General features: G+C 35.0%; 1 protein-coding gene across 3 annotated transcripts in view; it reads right to left on the reverse strand.

Annotated features, from left to right (window-relative positions):
• Positions 1-21478, reverse strand: part of NCKAP1 (NCK associated protein 1) — a 112405-nt gene that overhangs the window by 23589 nt on the left and 67338 nt on the right. For all 3 annotated transcript variants that reach the window (XM_025404072.1, XM_025404074.1, XM_025404073.1), the window contains 8 exons: positions 15818-15963; positions 13259-13391; positions 10748-10867; positions 8168-8307; positions 7167-7298; positions 4737-4955; positions 4421-4551; positions 4042-4139 (listed from right to left, as the gene is read on the reverse strand). In XM_025404072.1, coding sequence (XP_025259857.1) covers positions 4042-4139; positions 4421-4551; positions 4737-4955; positions 7167-7298; positions 8168-8307; positions 10748-10867; positions 13259-13391; positions 15818-15963 — 1119 coding nt within the window. The remainder of the gene's footprint in view (positions 1-4041; positions 4140-4420; positions 4552-4736; positions 4956-7166; positions 7299-8167; positions 8308-10747; positions 10868-13258; positions 13392-15817; positions 15964-21478) is intronic.

Raw genomic sequence — 21478 nt, forward strand, 5'->3', positions numbered from 1 at the left:
TAGAATAATGGACAATACCTAACAAGATAAACTTTACTAAGAAAAACTACAAAGCATACACTCAGGTCTAAAAATTTCACAAAATATAAGATGTGGAACGCCATGGTTTAAGGTTAGCATAAGAGAAAAAAAGAGAAAATTCATCTGATTGCAAGTTGATTGTGAAAACAGTATGCCTACCAAATGTGTTCATGCTATCTTAAATTGTATGAGGAAGTACAGTATCCAGAATAGATCAATGTACCCTCACTTACCAGACCTTATCTGAAACTCATTATTGGTTCAGGGCACTATTCTCTAAGAGTGACACAAAAAAACCAGAGTGTGTACAGAGGAAGGAGTGACAAAGATGGCAAAGAGACTGAATATGAATCTATTCCACACGGGGAAGAGAAAGATGACACATGAAGGGAAGCAGTTTTTAAATATGTGAAGGGTGATCCTGTCAAAGGCAATCTCTGCCTCTTGATGTAAGAATGAGGACCGATAAAAAATTACTACTTAGATACTAAATCAACATAAACTAGAGATGTACAGTAACTGATAAGATGGCCTCATTTTCAAAAAGACCAGATAATACATCTAGAAAAATGCAACATGTGCTCCTTCATCAGATAAGAGTAGGTTAGATGACTGCTGAGATCCCTCTCAGTTCTACAGGCAGTGTAGCATGGTACTAGCATAATCTCTGGTGCTGGACAGACTGAGTTCAAATTTCGGTTTCGTCACTTACTAAAATGTGAGCTTGCACAAGTTATTTAATCCTTCTTGGCCTCACTTTCCTAATTTGTAAAATAAGGAAAACACCTCTTTTAAAAATGTAAAGGAGTTAATAAGATAGGTGAAGATCTTAGAAAAGTCCTGGAATAAAATAGTTAAGAAAGCTGGGGCCAGGTACAGTGGCTTGTGCCTGCAATCTCAGCACTTTGAGGCTGAGGTGGGTGAACCATTTGAGCCCAGGAGTTAGAGACCAGCTTGGGAATAAGGCAAAACCCTGTCTCTACAAAAAATCAGCCAGACTTGGTGGCACATGCCTATAGTCCCAGCTGAGGCTGAGGTGACAGAATCGTTTGAGCCCAGGGGAGCCGAGCTGGCAGTGAGTCATGATCACACCATTGCACTCCAGCCTGGGTGACACAGCAAGACTCTGTCTCAAACAAATAAACAAAGCTAGCTATTTTTATTTTTGCATTCAACAAATATTTACTAAGTGCCTACTATGTGTGAGGTCTGCAACAAGGTTTTAACAGAGTTTAGAACTGCGTTTATACACTAATGAGAGTGACATAAACAAATACATGGCATGAGAGGTCACAATTAAGATACACATACAGCTGAATGAAGAGAATAAAAAGTACTGTTTGCTATTTTAGAAAGTCTGGTCAGGTAGGACATTCTGATACAGTGACATTTGAAAAATACATGAACGTCATGAACAGGCAAGTTATGACCATGTCTTAGTGAAGGGTAGTCTGAAATGACACAACAGCAAGCAGGCCAGTCAGGCCGGGGGAGTTAAGGAGGAAAGAAAAGCAGAAGGCCAGATCCTTGCAGTACTGTTAAGGAACTGTTCATATAAATGAATTCAGAGAGATTCAAAATAGGCTAATTTTTATTACTGTACCATGATACTGTATCCATCAAATTAAATGACAAAAAAGCAAAAAATAATACAGATAATTCTAGAAGTGCCTAGTTTATTCGGTCTGAAATAAAAAATGGCTAAAGTAAAATTTTGGAGCCATAATTCTTCTATTATCTCATACTGAAGGAACACAAGAAAAAAAATCGGAGATGAGGAATTGGTTATTTGAGAACAGTAGGATAGAAAAAAATTATGTATTTACAGGAGAATCAGTCTAATAAGAATGATACTGCTTGTAAAGAACCAAGACTAGCATTTCAATGTTTGTATATTTTCAACCATATAAAGTTTATAAACTTCATATTTTAAGGCATCTAAAAGTTGACTTTTATACAATAATTGCAGAAAACTTTAAAAATAATGAGAGGATAATGATACGATCAATACTAAAATAAGAGACATTATGCTGAGTACCTAAAAGCTTGACATGCATGATGATCTCATAAAATTCTCTTAAAGTAAAAGCTTAAACATTTGACTGAAATCAAAGCTTGTAAGTGATTGACAGGTCTGAAATTCAGGAAAGCCTAACTTTAAAGCTTGAGTTCTTTTTTTTTTTTTTTTCTTTTTGAGACAGAGTCTCGCTCTGTTGCCCAGGCTGGGGTGCAGTGGCCGGATCTCAGCTCACTGCAAGCTCCGCCTCCCGGGTTCCCACCATTCTCCTGCCTCAGCCTCCCGAGTAGCTGGGACTACAGGCGCCCGCCACCTCGCCCGGCTAGTTTTTTGTAATTTTTAGTAGAGACGGGGTTTCACCATGTTAGCCAGGATGGTCTCGATCTCCTGACCTCGTGATCCGCCTGTCTCGGCCTCCCAAAGTGCTGGGATTACAGGCTTGAGCCACCGCGCCCGGACTTTTTTTTTTTTTTTTTTTTTTCCAATCAGAGTCTCTGTCATGCAGGCTTGAGAGCAGTGGTGTGATCTCAGCTTACTGCAACCTCCGCCTCCTGGGTTCAAGTGATTCTCCTGCTTCAGCCTCCCTAGTAGCTGGGATTACAAGTGCCTGCCACCACATCCAGCTAATTTTTGTATTTTCAGTAGAGATGGGATTTCACCACGTTGGCCAGGCTGGTCTTGAACTCCTAACCTCAGGCAATCCGCCCACCTTGGTCTCCCAAAGTGCTGGACTACAGGCATGAGCCACCGTGCCTGGCCGAAAGCTTGAATTCTTAACCAATGGGTAATATTGCCTCTCCTTTTTAAATCTTTGACTATACTAAGCTTTTAGTCACATTGACTCTTGCTATTTATTCACTCAGCAAAATACTATTGTTTGTGGAAATTGTTCTATATATTTGCTCCATTTTCAGTAAATCAGATTATCACATTTAGAACTCTATGTGCTACATCTGAACTGTAGGCTACTTACCAGTACCGTCCATCATTTTTTAAGAAACTAAAAACTGGCCAAGCATGGTGGCTCGTGCCTGTAATCCAAACACTTTGGGAGGCTGAGATGGGTAGATCACTTGAGGTCAGGAGTTCAAGACCAGCCTGACCAACACGGTGAAACACTGTCTCTACTAAAAATACAAAAATAAGCCAGGCTTGGTGGCGCATGCCTGTAGTCCCAGCTACTTTGGAGGTAGAAGTTGCAGTGAGATGAGATCGTGCCACTGTACTCCAGCCTGGGCAACAGAGTGAGATTCCATTTCAAAAAAAAAAAAAAAAGAACTAAAAAATTGAGATGCAAGTAACCACCAAAAAGCTTTTATAAAGAAAATGTTTATTTTAAAACATGACTTCTCTATTCTGCTCATAAGTTCAAAAGTTTTGGTGGCCTAAGTTCAAATTCTTTCAAAAACTACATAGTTATATATAAAGATTCATTCAATATAAATCACCTTAGCTCTAGGATATTTCTAAAAGGCTAAAAAAAGGTATTTAAAATGCTGTTGCTTCAGTTCCTTTACATATTTACTGAAACATTAAGTATTCTAAAGGCATTTTTTCATCCAACTTAGAGGGCATAAGATAATTACTTAAGAAAAAACAATAAGCCTAATAATGTTTGTATTATAATCTATGGAAAGCAAATACATTCAAACTCCAAATGTGAACACATTTTTAACTCTGGCTGGAATTTTGAACCTGGTATTTCAAAGAAAACATCATGATACAATACTATGAAGGCTTGACCACAAGCCAAAGACCCTGAGGTTCTGTCCCCTTTACCAAGTCAATTCACCTCTTTTGGCTTTCCATTTTCTTACGTGCAAAATAGAGAAAACTAAAGTAAGATGCCATAAAAAGGCCCTGCTAGCTATTTAATTTCATTTTCATATTATTACTTTCATGTTGGAATAAAATAATTAACATTGCAGGCTTGCTGCTCATATCCCTGAAATGTTTTTCAGGAATTAATATTTAAAAGCTAAAATTAATAAAGACTATATTACCTTAAGTTCAGCAACTTGTGATGAAATATGCCACATAAGGCTTTCACTTAGAAACTTCATACCGTATGGGCCTAGTAGTTCTGATAATGACCTCATTTCTGAAAGAAAATGTACTTAATTTTATACTTCTGACAAATACTTTAAGAAAATGAACATTAACACAATACAACATCTCATTATAAAAACTAATGTAAAATCCTGATAAAAGCCTCTAGAATGAAAGAATAAAAAATACAAAGGTAATTCTAAGATACAATATGCAGTTATGCATATAATTGAATGAAATAGTCACAACAGAATCAAAAGTCAAAAGAATCAAGACACTAGCAAAAGAATTAAGTTTTCTTCATTCTCTAAACTGTGGTATAGTATTATTCACCTGATATGTCAGAATATTCCTCTGCATTGAATGTTAATTCATTTTCTGTAGGTAAGTTCACAAATGCTTTCATTGCAGGAAAATATGCTATATGGCCATTGCTGACTTGTCGTAACAAAGTTTCCAAATACCTAAGGAGAAATGTAAACTTATAACTGGAAGAAACTGCTTAATTGAGAATGTATTATGATATACATTCCTGCATATAATTTTAAGTTGACTGATATGAATGAGTACTTATTCACAAAAAATAAATTTTCCTAAGTAGTTCATTACAAACTTTCCGTTACTACAAATTTCTAAATGCATTCCTTACCAATTTGTGTATAGACTTGTAATGGTTGGCTCTCCATGACTGTCTAAATGTTGTGTTTGTTGAAGCAGCACATTATTAAATACTCTTGTAATATCAATCTGCACATAGTTTTCTATTGACTGGAGTACAGTCATGTATGCTCTTACACTTGTTAGAAGTTCTGAAGGTTTTGCAATTTCCTGTGTGGCTTGATTATACATAGTCATCCCAACAATTGACCTGGGGAGAAGAGGTAGAAGAATAAGAAAAGCCTCTGACTTTTCCATTCATGTAAAATAAACCACTCAACCTACTGTTATCTAATATTAAAGCAGCAATAAAATTAACTTTAAAAACAATTTATTACAAAGTATAAAATTACTGTCATTATCTTCCCAGGAAACAGTGTGAAAAAAGAATGAAGGCCAGGCGTGGTGGCTCACACTTGTAATCCCAGCATTTTGGGAGGCTGAGGTGGGCAGATCACTTGAAGTCAGGAGTTTGAGACTACCCTGGCCAACATGGCGAAACCTTGTCTCCACTAAAAATACAAAAACTAGCTGGGCCTGGTGCACACCTGTAATCCCGGCTACTTGGGAGGCTGAGGCAGGAGAATTGCTCGAACCCAGAAGGCAGAGGTTGCAGTGAGCTGAGATTGTGCCACTGCACTCCAGCCTGGACGAAAGAACAAAACTCCGTCTCAAAATAAATAAAATAAAAATAAAATAAAATGAAATGAAATAAAATATATATCTTTCCTCGGTAAACAAGCTGTTCCTTTTGCCTTGATCCTAATCACTAAGTAGATGTTTGGTTAAAAAAAAAAAAAAAGAAATTGCTTCTCTGTGGATTAACAAAGCAGACTGTTTACAAGGAAAACAAGGGAGCTGTAAACTGAACCCTACCTTCTACCCACCAATCTCTCACCTCTAACCCACTTGAGAATAATAAACACCACAAGGCACAATGTCCCTTTGGTCTAAGTTCTAGGGCATTCCGGGTTTTACTGTCAGGCTGCCTGACTTACTAAGGAGAACAAAAGACAGTTCATCGCCAGACTCTTCTCAAGTCAACTGATAATTTAACACTCAACTTACTGCCAATGTATATACTGTCATATTCTATTCTCTAATTCTTTTAGTCATATCTCACCAGCTACAGTTCTATCTTTATCCCATTATTACCTAGAGTATTTAACACAATTGTTAAGTATATAGTGCAAATACAACTACCACCTGTTAATGACTACAGAAACTTTGAAAACCTTTTGACAAAATTTTGTTTTATAAATTGCTTCAAGGCTTCAAAGAAAAAAATTCTCAAATAAATAAAAATTTTCATGAATAAATATTAATAAATAAGTAGGGGGTAACTTTAGAAAAAGGTTAAAACAATATCTATAAAGTTGAAAGGTTTCTGACTTATCAATGCACTATTTCATATACATACATAAATATATATTCATATATAACTTAGGAAATTCTAATTAGAATTGAGAATTCAAGAATCTGGAATTCTACTGGCTTATTTAACAGCAACATGTGAATTCAGAAAACATGTAAGGGTTCATCTAGAACTTAGGTTTTCAAACATCCTACTGTGACCTACTGCAAGACATGCATCTTAACACTGCATATATGTAACTGAACATTTCATGCATATATGTATGAACATGCATATATGTAACTGAAACATTTCCCGAAGCAATATACATATTTAATACATACAGTGTACTGGTTTTTTTTTCCTATTATTTTCTTCCTCTTGTCCTTTCTTTCCCTCCCGCTTCTTTCTCTAAACTTTGACTACAACCTAATAAACTTATTTCATGACCCTATTGGGTTGCCACCTGCAAGCTGAAATACATTGATTTGCTACAATCTTCTCACTTTGTATATAAGGAAGCTATGACTCAGAGATATTAACTGGCTTGCCTGGTGTTCCTAGTTAATACTAATAGGTAAGAGAAAAGAATCTGGGTATCATAAGTAATTTTCAGTTCACTATTCTTTGCACTTCCCAGTTCATTATTGTTTTTTTTTTTGAGATGGAGTCTGGCTTTGTCGCACAGGCTGGAGTGCAGTGGTGCGATCTCACTGCAAGCTCTGCCTCCCGGGTTCATGCCATTCTCCTACCTCAGCCTCCTGAGTAGCTGGGACTACAGGCACCCGCCACCATGCTCAGCTAATTTTTTGTATTTTTAGTAGAGACAGGGTTTCACCGTATTAGCCAGGATGGTTTCGATCTCCTGACCTCGTGATCTGCCCACCTCAGCCTCCCAAAGTCTGGGATTACAGGCATGAGCCACCGCGCCCAGCCTGGTTCATTATTCTTAACACTAATCCAGTTCTACTAATGCTTTTCCTTATAAAACACTGCATAGTCATTAATAATTAAATAACAAACTCATTACTGAGTCAACAAACAAAAACAGTTAATATTCTTTCTTACTTCGTAAAGCGTATTTCCAGATGAGAAGTCAAATATTCTCGTGGGGTAAAGGTATGTTCCCAAACCACCATGTTTGGTACATAATTTATAGAGAAGCATAACTCAGAAAGTGCAGTGTGCAATTTATCAAGGCTGAAAAAAACATGAATAAACAGTCAAGTAAAATGTTCAACATGTCATCATAGGCAATAAAAAATTAATTTTATAAATATATCAATCTTATTTGGAGATAATGCTTACAGAATTTGATTTTTTGATCTACTAAACTGAGAAAGTTCAAAATTTTTAAGGTTATAACATATAAGAGCAATATTCTAAAGATGGCATCATTTGTTTCTACCTTTAGGTAGTAATGACTATACTGACTTAATGTACAATAGTTAGAGCTTATTCTGCACTCACAAACATAATCACTTCCAATTCCTGCAGTACTTTTTGTTACGAGAGAAGGAAAGTTGTCTATAAAAGGGCAACGGCTTGTTCAATTTAGCAAGAAAGTAGGAACTATACTTTAAACAAAAAATATTTACCCAGTTATTACCCACCTACACCTCCCCTCCAAATAATTAAGCAAGCAAGCAAAGATCCCTGAATGCTACCTGGTCTGTTAATTCTGTTTTCTAATAATGACATTGGGTATGTTCTAATATATCACAAACATGCCAAAATAAAGTCTCAGCTATCTGATTTTAAATAAATTAAAAATTACAGATTGCTTATAATGTACCACACAAATTTTTTTAAACATATAATTGGCCTTCAGTACATAGTATAAAAAGACAAATATCATCTATTACATAAATTTTCTTCTAAAGGCCAAAATCTGTATTTTGAGATGAAATAAGCAACTAACAGGTTAATCAAGCTCAGAAAGATTTTTTTAAATGGCTGGAAAATGAAGACTATACAATTATTAGCATTTCCTCAGGACTAATGTCATAAAAAAAATGAAATAAATATTTTACCTGGAACAAAAACGTATCATGTAAGTGGACACTTACTTGGTCACAACCAGCCTGTTTTTCCTCATGCTCTCAACACCTGGTTTCTCCCTTTCAGGTTCCCCTTTCTTACCAGTCTGTTTTTTTGATTTCTTATTCACTGCTTGACTGATAGTTTTGGCACAATGCTTGGGCAGCAACTAAATTTAGAGAAGAATGAAATCTTACATTATACCAATTACTATGAAAGCATACTAACTATTCAAGCAAACATTAGCTGAATCCAGGCTATGTTGCAAATATCACAACAATATTAAAAGACAGAAATATAAGTGAGATATAGAGCTTGCTTAGCTAGCTTGGGTAATGCACACAGCTTGGTGGAAAACAGAAACGGGTAAATCTTGTGTGAAGAAACATATCATAGAGGAAATTCAGAGAGGCTTATTTAAATTACTATTAAAAAGACAAGTAAAAGCATACCAGGCAAGCAAGGAATGAAAAAGAACATTTCATTGGAAGGATGAAATGGCCTTTGGAAAAAAACTATGTAAAGATAGGATGGTTCAGAGCTGTAGTGAGAACTACTATGTGGGGGAGCATGGCGTATAAGGTAAAGTACAGAGATTTCAACTATTAGGAAGGGCCTTGAATGCCAAGTTAGAAGTTGGATTGTAAACTGCAGGCCAAAAGACAGCAACAATTTTTTTGTTTTTTTTTTTTTGAGACGGAGTCTCACTCTGTCTCCCAGGCTGGAGTGCAGTGGCGCAATCACCGCTCACTGTAAGCTCCGTCGCCTCCCGGGTTCACCACATTCTCCTGCCTCAGCCTCCCGAGAAGCTAGGAGCTGGCTAATTTTTTTGTATTTTTAGTAGAGACGGGGTTTCACGGTGTTCGTCAGGATGGTCTCAATCTTCTGACCTTGTGATCTGTCCACCTCGGCCTCCCAAAGTGCTGGGATTACAGGCGTGAGCCACTGCGCCTGGCCAACCATTTTTTAAGACAGCCACAGCATAGGAGATATTTTATGTTATTATTATTTTTTTTTTGAGATGGAGTTTCACTCTTGTTGCCCAGGCTGCAGTGCAATGGCACAATCTCGGCTCACTGCAACCTCTGCCTCCTGGGTTGTCCTGCCTCAGCCTCCTGAGTAGCTGGAATTACAGGCGCCCACCACCACACCCAGCTAATTTTATTTTTGTAGTTTTAGTAGAGATGGGGTTTCGCCATGTTGGCCAGGCTGGTCTCAAACTCCTGACCTCAGGCGATCCGCCCGCCTTGGCCTCCCAAAGCGCTGGGATTACAAGTGTGAGCCACCATGCCTGGCCATGAGGAGTTTTCTAAGGCTAATTCTGATACTGGCAGAAGAAAACATTGAAAAAGGAAAACTGTACCAGAGCTGCTAGAAATAGTTCAGACAAGGCATGAAAAAGGGATAAGAAATAGGCAAGTGTAATAAAAAAAAGTTAATGGGCAGATCTGAGACAGACTTCTCAGATAAAATTGAAGGTACTCTAACTTAGATATGTGAGAAAAGCAGGAATCAAGCATGACACAGAGCTTTCTACCTAACACATCGTTAAGACCAATAACTAAAAAAAAAAAAAAAAAAAAAAAAAACCACACAGGTACAAGTGAGAAGTAACTGATTTCACTTGACAGGTAACAAAGCAGGCAAATGAGAAATGAGAACATTTTAGGTAGAAGGAAAGCTTCACTGTACATTACAGTAACCACATGTGAAATGTGCCCAGTCCAAATTCAGTTGTGTTGTAAAATAAACACCAGATTTCAAAGATTTAGTATAAAAACTATATAATATTTCATTCATATGATTACATGCTGAAATAACATTTTGGGGTATATCAGGTTGAATCAATGTTTTTAAAATTAGTTTTACCTGTTTCTTTAAGTTTTGTGTATGGCTACTACAAAATTTTAAATTACATATGTGGTTTGCATAATATTTCCATTGGACACTGCTGGGCCAAGGAAAGTTATTTAGTCATTATACCTAGATAGTAACTAAAGCCATGGGATTGGTATTTGGGGAAAAAATGCATAAGAAATTACATTGCATTTGTATTGCGACAAAGGAGTTCCTTCCTAAAATGAAAATTTCTAAGGACATTTGCAACTTCAAGAATATTAAAGAGACCAGAGTGTTGAATATTTACAACACTCTTCATAAGAGACAGAGCTACTAGAAAGGCTGGTACATCTTGTCACACCAGATAACAAGAAAGCTCTCAAATGACTATAAGGACTCCTACTAGCCAATGATAAGGCAATCTGAGCTTCAATCTGAATTATAAGTACAGTGGATTGAAAATCACCAAATATGCTTAATTCCAGTTCTTTTGCAACTTTCAATGAAATAGCAGAATCAGGTGCTAACACTACACACACACAAAAAATATACATGTCTCCTGATTAAAGAACACAAACAGTACATAGAGTCTTGCCAAAAAGTTTACATTTAAGAAATTATACCTGTTAATGGAGTTTCACAGCAGAGGTATGAGGTTTACTAACAGTTGTGGGAACTAAAGAATGGAAAGTAAAACAACTGGCTAAAAGCACATTTTCTTGCCTTCACACACAAAATTTCCTATCTGTTGGAAACATTTAAATCATTACCTGGTCACTAAGAGTACACTGTTCTGTGCAAATATCAGTGATCAGATTTCGAGCTTGTTTGGCCATTTCATCTAGGAACATATTACATAAGGAAAGACTGCGATCTCCAATATGATGTCGCTGTTAAGGCAGAATAATAATAATACAAGTTATAAAGAAAGTACTTTGAATTAAAAAGACTTCTAAATAGACATGGAAAATTAGGCTAAAGGTACATTCTGCAATAAGAAATAGGGGTGGGAGATGTCAAAAATTGCTTTTGGCTCTTGTAACAACTAACTCACCATACTGTATTTGAACATAAATGACAAAGTATTTGGTGATTATGAAAGCAATGTATAATTGGGAGGAGTCTTAAAAAATCAGTATTTTGCTTAACATGAAAAACTATATATTTAATTTTCAAATTCCACAAAGTCCTATATCCAGTTCTTAAATGTTAAAATAGTAAACTTATAATGTGAAAGGAAACAGATTTAGAGTACTGTTTCCAATCTTATTTCATTTAAAATCTGTGTCTCTATAAATGTATAAATTGTGACACAACTTTGTAATTGTGTAAACAGGAAAGAAGAGCTCAAATATTTAAATAAAATGGTGAGAAATCAATTTGGTAATAGAAAGTCCAAAGCATTCAAATCTCTAAACTCAAACCCCATTGCTCCCAGGAAGAAAAAACAAAAAAGCTGATCGTGCATCCATCTCTACAGGATTCTCTTTTTAGTTTTAGTGGGTTGCAATTGTTTGATGGTTTTTTTCTTATCTATGGTAACTGGAATGTTGAGTATAAAACACTGTAAATTTTTGCACTATACATTTGTGATACTTTACAAAGAAAAAAATTTTTTACAGTTTTCCTGCCCTGACCTTCCATAATCATATATGTAGAGCTTACATACAGTATTTCTATGATGAAATGTAAAATACATAATATAAAAATACTTGAGCATACAAAATAATTTTTCCTAGATCTATTATGATATCTAACGTATTTTATTTAAAATGCCCTGTAAAACTTTAATAGAAAGTAAAACCAAAAAAAAAAATTTACAACCTGATACAATTAAATATTGGTTCACCTTAGGAAAGATTTCAATTAATAAACACTTAGTGCTTTTTCAATCAAATTCTGACTCCTGAAAGATAAGACATAAATCTTCTGCTATTAATTTTCCCTGAAAAAAGAATACTGAATTAAGACTGCTCAAATTTGTTCTTCACAGACACTAACTTATTTAAAATACAAATCTGACTTCACTACTCCCTTTCAATAGCTCAGAAACGCTGAGATGGAGAAAAACTAAGGTTTAACATGTCTTACAAGTCTCTTCATGATCTGACCTCTGCCTTTGGCTACAGTGCTGAGAATAAAGTTTAGGGGAACAATAGCAGAAGCAAAGAGACTACTTAGATAATCCAGGCAAAAGATGAACTCCATTTAGAGTACATATGAAGAGTATCGTAAATCTGAACTGTAATAATTACAACAGCAATGGAAAGTAGAGGATGGATTCAAGACATGACATATAAATAAAATTAGAAGGACTTTTATGGGTAATTTAATGAAATTTGATGGTGAGGAAACAATAATACATCTCAGGTGTCAAGTTTGGAAGAAAAAAATCTATTAAATCTAAAAAATTTATAAATCTATTAAAATTGGTGGTATTAATATCCTCATTGGTATAAATTCTAAACGTATTCCCTAATAAACTTCCTGTAAGCTAACTTCTGTCTCAAAGTTGGCTTTCCCTGGAGTACTGGCATACAATCTGCAACAGATGTTGTCTAATGCTTAAAGAAATCGACCATGTTCCTGCTATCTCTAAGTTTCTTTTCTACAAGTTCTGCAATTTTACGTAAAGGGACTAAACACTAAGTTAAATTATAATAAAAAAATACATTATTTAATCTTTATATTCTTATCACACTTAGAAAATATTTCTTCTTTAAAGATTAGAAGAAACACTGAGTACATTTTTCACAGATACTTGGCATCAGCAAAACTACCAAGCAGTTCAATTACTCTGCAACTGTGTGTGTGTGTGCACATGCATGTATGTATCCCACAAATAACAGCAAATCTGGATTTTGCTCAATACATTTATTAACAATTTAGTAATAACAAGTTAGTGAATCTCTCTGACTTGTTTGTTTATTCAGTAATCCATAAATTTAATTTTTGAGTCCTTTCCATGACAGTTAAAGAGGAAAATTAAGTATACAAAATCAATTACTATATATCTTTTCCACAGATATTAATACCTGACCCACCATTTATCTTTAAAAAAGGTAATTCCAAGTGACTTTATGATATATTATACTTATGTTTACTTATCCATATACATATTAAACCTATGTATCTATTCAAGCACTTTTCTGATTCTGTATAGAGATGTATTCGACGGGAAGCTAAATTAGGTAACTACGACTATAAATAGTTGGTTGGCTACAGGTTTGAACTAGTTTACTTTGCATACCATATAACTCACAGTAGTATACTGTAATTACCTCTTCTGGACATAGTTCATGCGTGCAACTCATAAAATGAGTGCAAAGTAGTGGAAATGCAATTGAGTATCTTGATTGAGAGGGTAACTCCAAACACTGTTGAAACATCTTCTCAAAAGCACGACTATAAAAACTATATAAACAAAAATCAGAATCACAATTTTTACAGTTAAAGTTAAGTTTTCTGATATAGTACCTTATAGTTAATTTGATTCAAGTGAATGAATGATAACTGGTAGCACTGATTTAAGAAGAGAATATTTTTCCCCCAAAGTATCTTTTACACACCAATAATTATCCCAGAGTAACAAAAATATTATTTATATAACATTAACAACATTTTAAAAAACAATAAACCATAATCTATGGCCCCTTACGTAATCAAATTTCATCAAAGCTAAGTCACTATAAATAGGAAAAAATACCATTATTATGGCCAAGTGTGGTGGCTCACGCCTATAATCCCTAGCTCTTTGGCAGGCTGAGGCAGGTGGATCACTGGAGCCCAGGAGTTTGAGACCAGCCTGGGCAATGTGGCAAAACCCTGTCTCTATTTTTAAAAAATAAATTTAAAAAAAAGAAATATTATTTTATGAACCACTAAGAAAAAAACATTGCCAATTAAATAATCGCATGCCATCAATTTTTTTTTTTTACTTTTTTTTTTTAGACGGGGGACACTTTGTTGCCCAGGCTGGAGTGCAGTGGCACAATCACAGTTCACTGCATCCTTAACCTCTCAGGCTCAAGCAATCCTCCATTCGGCCTCTCATGGTGCTGAAATTACGGGCGTGAGCCATGGCACCCAGTCTGACATCAGTTTTAATTTGCATCCACATTTAAGATGTTAAATCTACATGTAAAAGAATGTGAGTCAATAAAACACTGTATATCTTAGAGTAATAAGACAAACAGAAGTAGTAAACATTTCTTTATTTTAGATGTGACAGGCAAAAATAGAATGTAACTGAAAAAATATAAATAAAATCTAGGTATGACTGAAAATTACAAATTTCAAACATGATTCAAAGTGCTTTTAGTTCTAAGAAAGGGGATAGGATTTTCTAATTGTTGTATTTTTCTTTTGTAATAGGATCCTTTGCATAGCTAAAAATATCTAAACATATAATGTTCCATGTTCTACTTAAGGTAGACTTTGTGTCAGATAGACAGTAGTCCCAGGCTCCAAATAATCCTAAATATTCTTGCAAATTTGACCTGTGATGTGTCTAAATCTAAAAAGTATATTTCCTAATGTGCTTCATTATTTCCTTTAAGAGGCATGCTTTCTCTACCTGGCAATTTGAATTTCTTCTGCAATACTGCTAATTCAAGCCTTCCTAACAAACTGCCAAAATCAACATAGATTACATTATTTTCCAAAATCAATGCAATGAGAAGCTTTTCATGACGATCTCTACACAATACATAGAAATGATTATTACTATCCACTGAGATCATTACAGCATTTTAGAAATCAAGAGACATACTAGGTTATTCCAGTCCTCTTCCCTAAAGGAAAAAAAAGGTCCAAGACGCAGAAAATAGAGTTGATATTATACAGCTCTGAAGCGAGAATACTTGAGTTTGAATCCTAGCCCCACTGTTATTTATTTATTTGTTTATTTATTTATTTATTTCTGAGACAGTCTCGCTCTGTCACCGAGGCTAGAGTGCAGTGGCGCGATCTCGGCTCACTGCAACCTCCGCCTCCCAGGTTCAGGCGATTCTCCTGCTTCAAGCCACCCAAGTAGCTGGGACTACAGGCGCCCACCACCACGTCTGACTAATTTTTGTATTTTCAGTAGAGATGGGGTTTCACTATGTTGGCCAGGCTGGTCTCAAACTCCTGACCTCAGATGATCCACCCACCTTGGCCTCCCAAGTGTTGGGATTATAGGCGTGAGCCACGGCATGCCTGGCCACTCCACTGTTTATTAATCTGATCACAACCAAGTTGACTTATTCATTCAAAGATTTATTAAATAACTACTATGATAGACACTAACAAAACAAATTATAGCCATTAAGGACCACATTTTCTGGGAAGAAGAGAGGGAAGAAAAATAAACTAAGTATAACAAAAAGACTATAATAGACAAAGAGGAGAATGAAGCACAATGCGGGAAGTGGTCACCACATCATCTTAATATTAATTTTTAATTTAACATCATAGAAGTGAAGTTACCAGGCATTTAATTTCTAACACTTGCTCTATTTGACCCTAATCCACAACATTTCTTTCCCTTTAGTCTAATCATGCAAAGAAGGGCCTTAAGGTAATTTGAAGTGACTGTTTTCAACTCCTCAAAAAAAATGTAAGAAATAAAAGTCACATCAGTAAGTTGCTCTTTTAGAGAATTAAAAATAGACATAAAATCCCAACTTAGTTAAACTTCTTTTTGTTGGCCCATTTTAATAAAAGTTCACCATTCCCTTTATTCTTAAGGGTCTATTACTGAACTGTCTTAAGGACTATGCTAACACAAAAACAATCAAGAAACATATACTCACATACTAAAACTTTCAAATCCAGATTTAGAGAAAATTACAACATACCAAAATATTGAGAGATCTGATGTTTCCACCAACATTTCCACCAAGGAATCTACCATTTTTGTATGAAAAATTATTGTATTCATCATCTTTCCAAGTTCTCTGTGATCTGCAAGGCCAAGTGAAGCCTTAGAGACACTAGTATATGCCTATAAAATACAGAAAAAACAAAAGTAGTTTAGGTAGAGATCAATGACTTTGGACTTGTCATTTTATAGGGGGGAAAGCATCATTGAAAGATACTTAAACTATTTACTGTGACACTGATAGTAACATCTATTGTGTTAGTTGTCTGTAGTGAGCCTACCTTGAAATTCCTATCAAGAATTTATTTAGTTAACTGAAATACTCATGTCCATAAAACAGTGTCTAATATATGAGTCATTCATATTGAACCTCAAAGGAACTGAAATTACAATATCAAAAGTGTAAAACAATTAACTGTCATGTTAACCATACCAAAAGAAATCTTCAATCTAATTTAAGAGACAAAACACATACAGGAAGCAATCAGATAAAACTAACTACTGTACATGTTGACTCAATGAGGTTTTAGAGTATACTGATTCACTAAAAACTGGATTATATAATACACTGTATTAATTTGACACATTCTAGAAGAGTACTGAAGATAGTAAAAATTGGTGTAGTTTGGCCAAAAAAGCGAAAGAACTAAACAAAAATCATTAAGATAGGTTGTGGGGGAAAAAATTCTATAATTGGGATACCAAATCACAAAAAGCAGATCATGTCCATGGATAGGGGACATTTCAGAAGGGCAGTGAATAAGAATAGAAGGGGTGCCTACAGCATAAATACTGTTATGACTAGAATTTGAGTGCAAAGAAGAAAAGAGAAATACTAAAACATGAGATTCAACCAGATTGGGAACAGCCTGTATGCCATATTAAAGAATTTAAACTTTTTAGTGAAGCACTAAGGGTTCTATGTGGTGGCCAGTTTTTGTTTTAGAAAGATTACTCTGTATAGTGGAGAAAACAGGGAAGCATGACTGGGAAGGGAAAGGAAGCAGAAATCTATTAGAAGGCAGTAGTGGCAATAAGACAGGTCTGATTTTGAGTAATGGTAGTTTAAAAGAGTCTACTCTGGGAAATAATTAGATGTAGTGGAAAATAGAAGAATTATAAAGAAGGGTCAGGATTTTGGCTATTGGGAGATACTCCTGCATGGGTCTCATGCTCCCACACAGCTTGCTGGGTGTGTCAAGAAGGCAAGGCCTGAGCCACTCATTATCTAGGCCATTTCTTAGGGTTATACTTGCAGCTATCAAATTTGAGGGATGAGGTAATGTCTCCCTTGGAACAAAGAGTAAGTATGCTTATGGCTGATGATAAAATAGAAGGTTCCTCAAACTTAAGTGTTCCTTATCTGCAACACAAACAGACTGCATGCACAGAATTCATTTTGGCTCCTCTGTACCACACCTGCAGAGCTTAGGGAAATAGCAGAAATAATGCATATATGCTGATGCCTATACTGCTTTCTGTGCAGTGAATTAAGTCTTTTGTCTTTTGTCGCTGACCCAGGAGCTCCATATCTTCTTGCCAGCGTCCATGAAATAGTAAGAGAGTAAATTGTCACCTTGTAAGTAGGATAAAAATTGAATCTCAAACCCTACCATGGTAAGGGGCCAATAGGTGGATGATGTTACTATTCAATGAGACAGTGACATCAAAAAGGAGACTTTTGTATTTTGCGGTTTTTGTCTACCAGAAAAGGAGGAGGAATGAGGAAGAATGATGTCAATATTCTGATGACAAAATACACTTGACATTTATCACAAACTAAGCCTAAGGAGTTTTACTTACCATTTATCAGCTTTAGAGTATAAACAGGAATTAGCTATAGCTGTGGCCATGAATTCAATAAAGAGTTCCATTAACTGCCCCACATTTTCAAAAAGCAGAATTTATTCTTCTCATCAGAACATGGGATATTCTCCAGGAGAGACCATATGTTAGGCCACAAAACAAAGTTCAACAAATTCAAAAAACTGAAATCATATCAAGTATCTTCTCTGACCATAGTGTAATAAAACTAGAAATCAACAAGAGGAACTTTGGAAACTAACCTATGGAAATTAAACAATATGCTCCTGAACAATGTAGAAATTAAGGAAATAAAAAATTTATTGAAAGAAATAAAAATAGAAACACGATATACCAAAACCTATGGGATACAGCAAAAGCAGTAATAAGAGGAAAATTTATAGCAATAAACACTTATATTAATAAAGTAGAAAGACCAAATAACCTAATAATGTAACTTAAAGAACTAGAAAAGTAAGGACAAACCAAACCCAAAGTTAGCAGAAGGAAATAAGTAATAGAGATCAGAGAAGAAATAAAGAAAATCGAGACTAAAAATAATACAAAAGATCAACAAAATAAAAAGTTAGTTCTTTGGAAAACTAAACAAAATTGACAAACCTTTAGCTAAATTAAGTAAGAAAAAAAGAAAGATGCCCCTACCCCCAGAAAAAAACCAGAAATGGAAAAGGAGACATTACAACTGATACCAAAAACTTCCAAGGATTAGAGATTATGAGCAACTATATGCCAAAGAACTGGAGAACCGATATGAAATGGATAAATTCCTAGACACATACATCCTACCCAGAAGAAACAGAAAACCTGAAAGGACCAATAATAAGTAATGAGATAGAAGCAGTAATAAAAAGTCTCCCGTGAGAGAAAAGCCCAGGACCTGATGGCTTCACTGCTGAATTCCAGCAAATATTTAAAGAACTAATACCAATTCTACTCAAACTATTCCAAATAATTGGGAAGGAAAGAATACTTTCAAATACTCATTCTACGAGGCCAGCATTACCCTGATACCAAAACCAAAGACACAAAACTACAGGAAAAGAAACTACAGGCCATCAACACTCACGAACATAGATGCAAAAATGCTGAACAAAATACTAGCACACAGAATTCAACAACACACTAAAAAGATCATGATCCAGTAAGATAAATACAAGATGGTTCAACATATGCACATGAATAAGGACGAAACTGTATAATTTTAATATATGCTGAAAATGCATTCAATAAAATTCAACATCTCTTCATAATAAAAACTCTTAAACTGGGTATGGAAGAAAACATAGCTCTTAACAAACAAGGTATGGAAGAAAACATAATACCTCTTAACAAACTAGGTATGGAAGAAAACAATAAAGGCCATATATGACGAACCCGCAGCTAGCAACACACTGAATCGGGGAAAACTGAAAGCATTTCCTCTGAGATTTGGAACAATACAAGGATGCCTGCTTTCAACACTTTTATTCAACACAGGACTGGAAGTCCTAGCCAAAGCAATCAGACAAAAGACATAAATTAAAAGCATCCGAACTGGAAGACAAGTCATCAAATTGTCCTTATCTGAAGAAAATATGACATTATATTTACAAAAACCTAAAGACTCTACCAAAACACTACTAAAACTGATCAACCAATTCAGTTTCATGACATAAACTCAACATACAAAAATCAGAGGCATTTCCATGTGTCAATAGCAAACATGCTGAAAAAGAAATCAAGAAACCTCATTTACAGTAGCTACCAAAAAAAAAAAAAAAAAGCCTACCAATAAACTTCACCAAAAAGTGAAAGATCTCTACGATGAAAGCCATAAAACATTGAAAAAGGAAACTGAAGAAGACACAACAAGATAAAAGACACCTCATGTTCATGAATTGGAAGAATTGATATCGCTAAACATACCACCCAAAGTGATCTACAGATTCAATGAAATCCCTATCTAAATACCAATGACATTCTTTACAGAAACAGAAAAAATAAATCCTAAAATTCATATGGAACAAACAACAAAAAAAACCTAAAAGAGTCAAATCAATACTGAAAAGTACAATCCAAAAAGTACAAAGCAGGAGGAATCACATTACCTCATCACAAAATCTACTACAAAGCTATAGTAAACAAAACAGTATGGTGTTGGCATAAAAACAGATACAAATATCAATGAAACGGAACCCAGAACCCAGAAATAAATCCACGCATTTACTATTAGCTCATTTCCAACAAAAGTGCCAAGAATATACATTGGGGAAAGAACAGTCTCTTCAATAAATTGTGCTGAGAAAACTGGATATCCACATGTAAAAGAATGAAACTAGACCTCTATCTCTCATCATATAAAAAAATCAAATCAAAATGAATTAAAGACTTAAATTTAAAACCTGAAACTATGACACTACTAGAAGAAAACACTGGTGAAAAATGTCAGAATATTGGTCTGGTCAAAGATTTCTTGAGTTAGACCTCAAAAGCCACAGGGAACAAAAGCAAAAAATGGATAAATAGGATCACATTAAGCTAAAAAAACTCCTGCACAACAAAGAAGGAAACAATCAGCACAGTGAAGAGACAACCTATAGAATGAGAGAAAATATCTGCAAACTATTCAACAGACAAGGCATTAACAATCAGAATATATAAGGAACTCAAACAGCTCAATAGCAAAAAAAAAAAAAAAAAATCTTACACAGACATTTCTCAAAAGAAGACATACAGGTGGCCAACAGATATATTTTTAAAGTGCTCACCATCAGAGAAATGCAAATTAAAACCACAATGAGACATCGTCTCACCCCAGTTAAAATGGCTATTATCAAAAAACAGAAAATAAATGCTAACGAGGATGTGGAGACAGGGGAACTCTCATATACTGCAGGTTGGAATGTGAATTAGCAGAGCCCCTGTTGAAAACAGTACTGTCTGAGGTTCCTCAAAAACTTAAAAACAGAAGTACCATATGATCTAGCAATCAATCACACTGCTGGGTATATATCCAAAAGAGAGGAAGTCAACATACTGAAGAAGTATTTGCACTCCCATGTTTATTGCAGCAAAATTCACAATCGTCAAGATATGAAACCCAACCCAAGTGTCTATCAATAGATAAATGGTAAATATATACACAATGGAATATTATTATGCCATTAAAAAAAAGAATGAAATCCTGTCTGTTGCAACAACATAGATGGAACTAGAGGAAATTATGTTAAGTGAAATAAGCCAGGCACAGAAAAACAAATGTCACATGTTCTTACTCCTAAGTGGACGCTAAAAAAATTGATCTCCTGGAGGCAGAGAGGAGCATGATGGTCATAAGAGGCTGAGTAGGGAAGGGGGGAAGTGGGAATAAAGGATTGGTTAATAGGTACAAAAGTACAGTTAGGAGGAATAAGAACTAGTATAGCACAATGGGGCAACTATAGTTAATAATTTACTGCATCTTTCAAAATAACAAGAGCAGATCTGGAATGTTTCCAATATGATGATAAGTGCGAGGTGATGAAATATTCCCACTACCCAGATTTGTTCATTATACACTGCATGCTTGTATCAAAATATCACATGTACCCCATAAATATGTACAACTATTATGTATTCATAAAATTTTTAAATTAAAAAAATTACATCAGAATTTAAATAACATTTTGAAAACAGATTCAGAAGAAATGATTGGCAACAAAACAAGATAATGATTTAACTGCTTGACAATAATGCGGGGAGAAACATGTTACTACTAAAAAAGAATAGGTTTAAGTAAAAGAATATGAACAACTTGAATAAATCAGAAGACAGAGGAGAAAAGATATTTGAAAGA

This window comes from Theropithecus gelada, chromosome 12, assembly GCF_003255815.1.
Source record: "Theropithecus gelada isolate Dixy chromosome 12, Tgel_1.0, whole genome shotgun sequence".
NCBI classification, from domain to species: domain Eukaryota; kingdom Metazoa; phylum Chordata; class Mammalia; order Primates; family Cercopithecidae; genus Theropithecus; species Theropithecus gelada.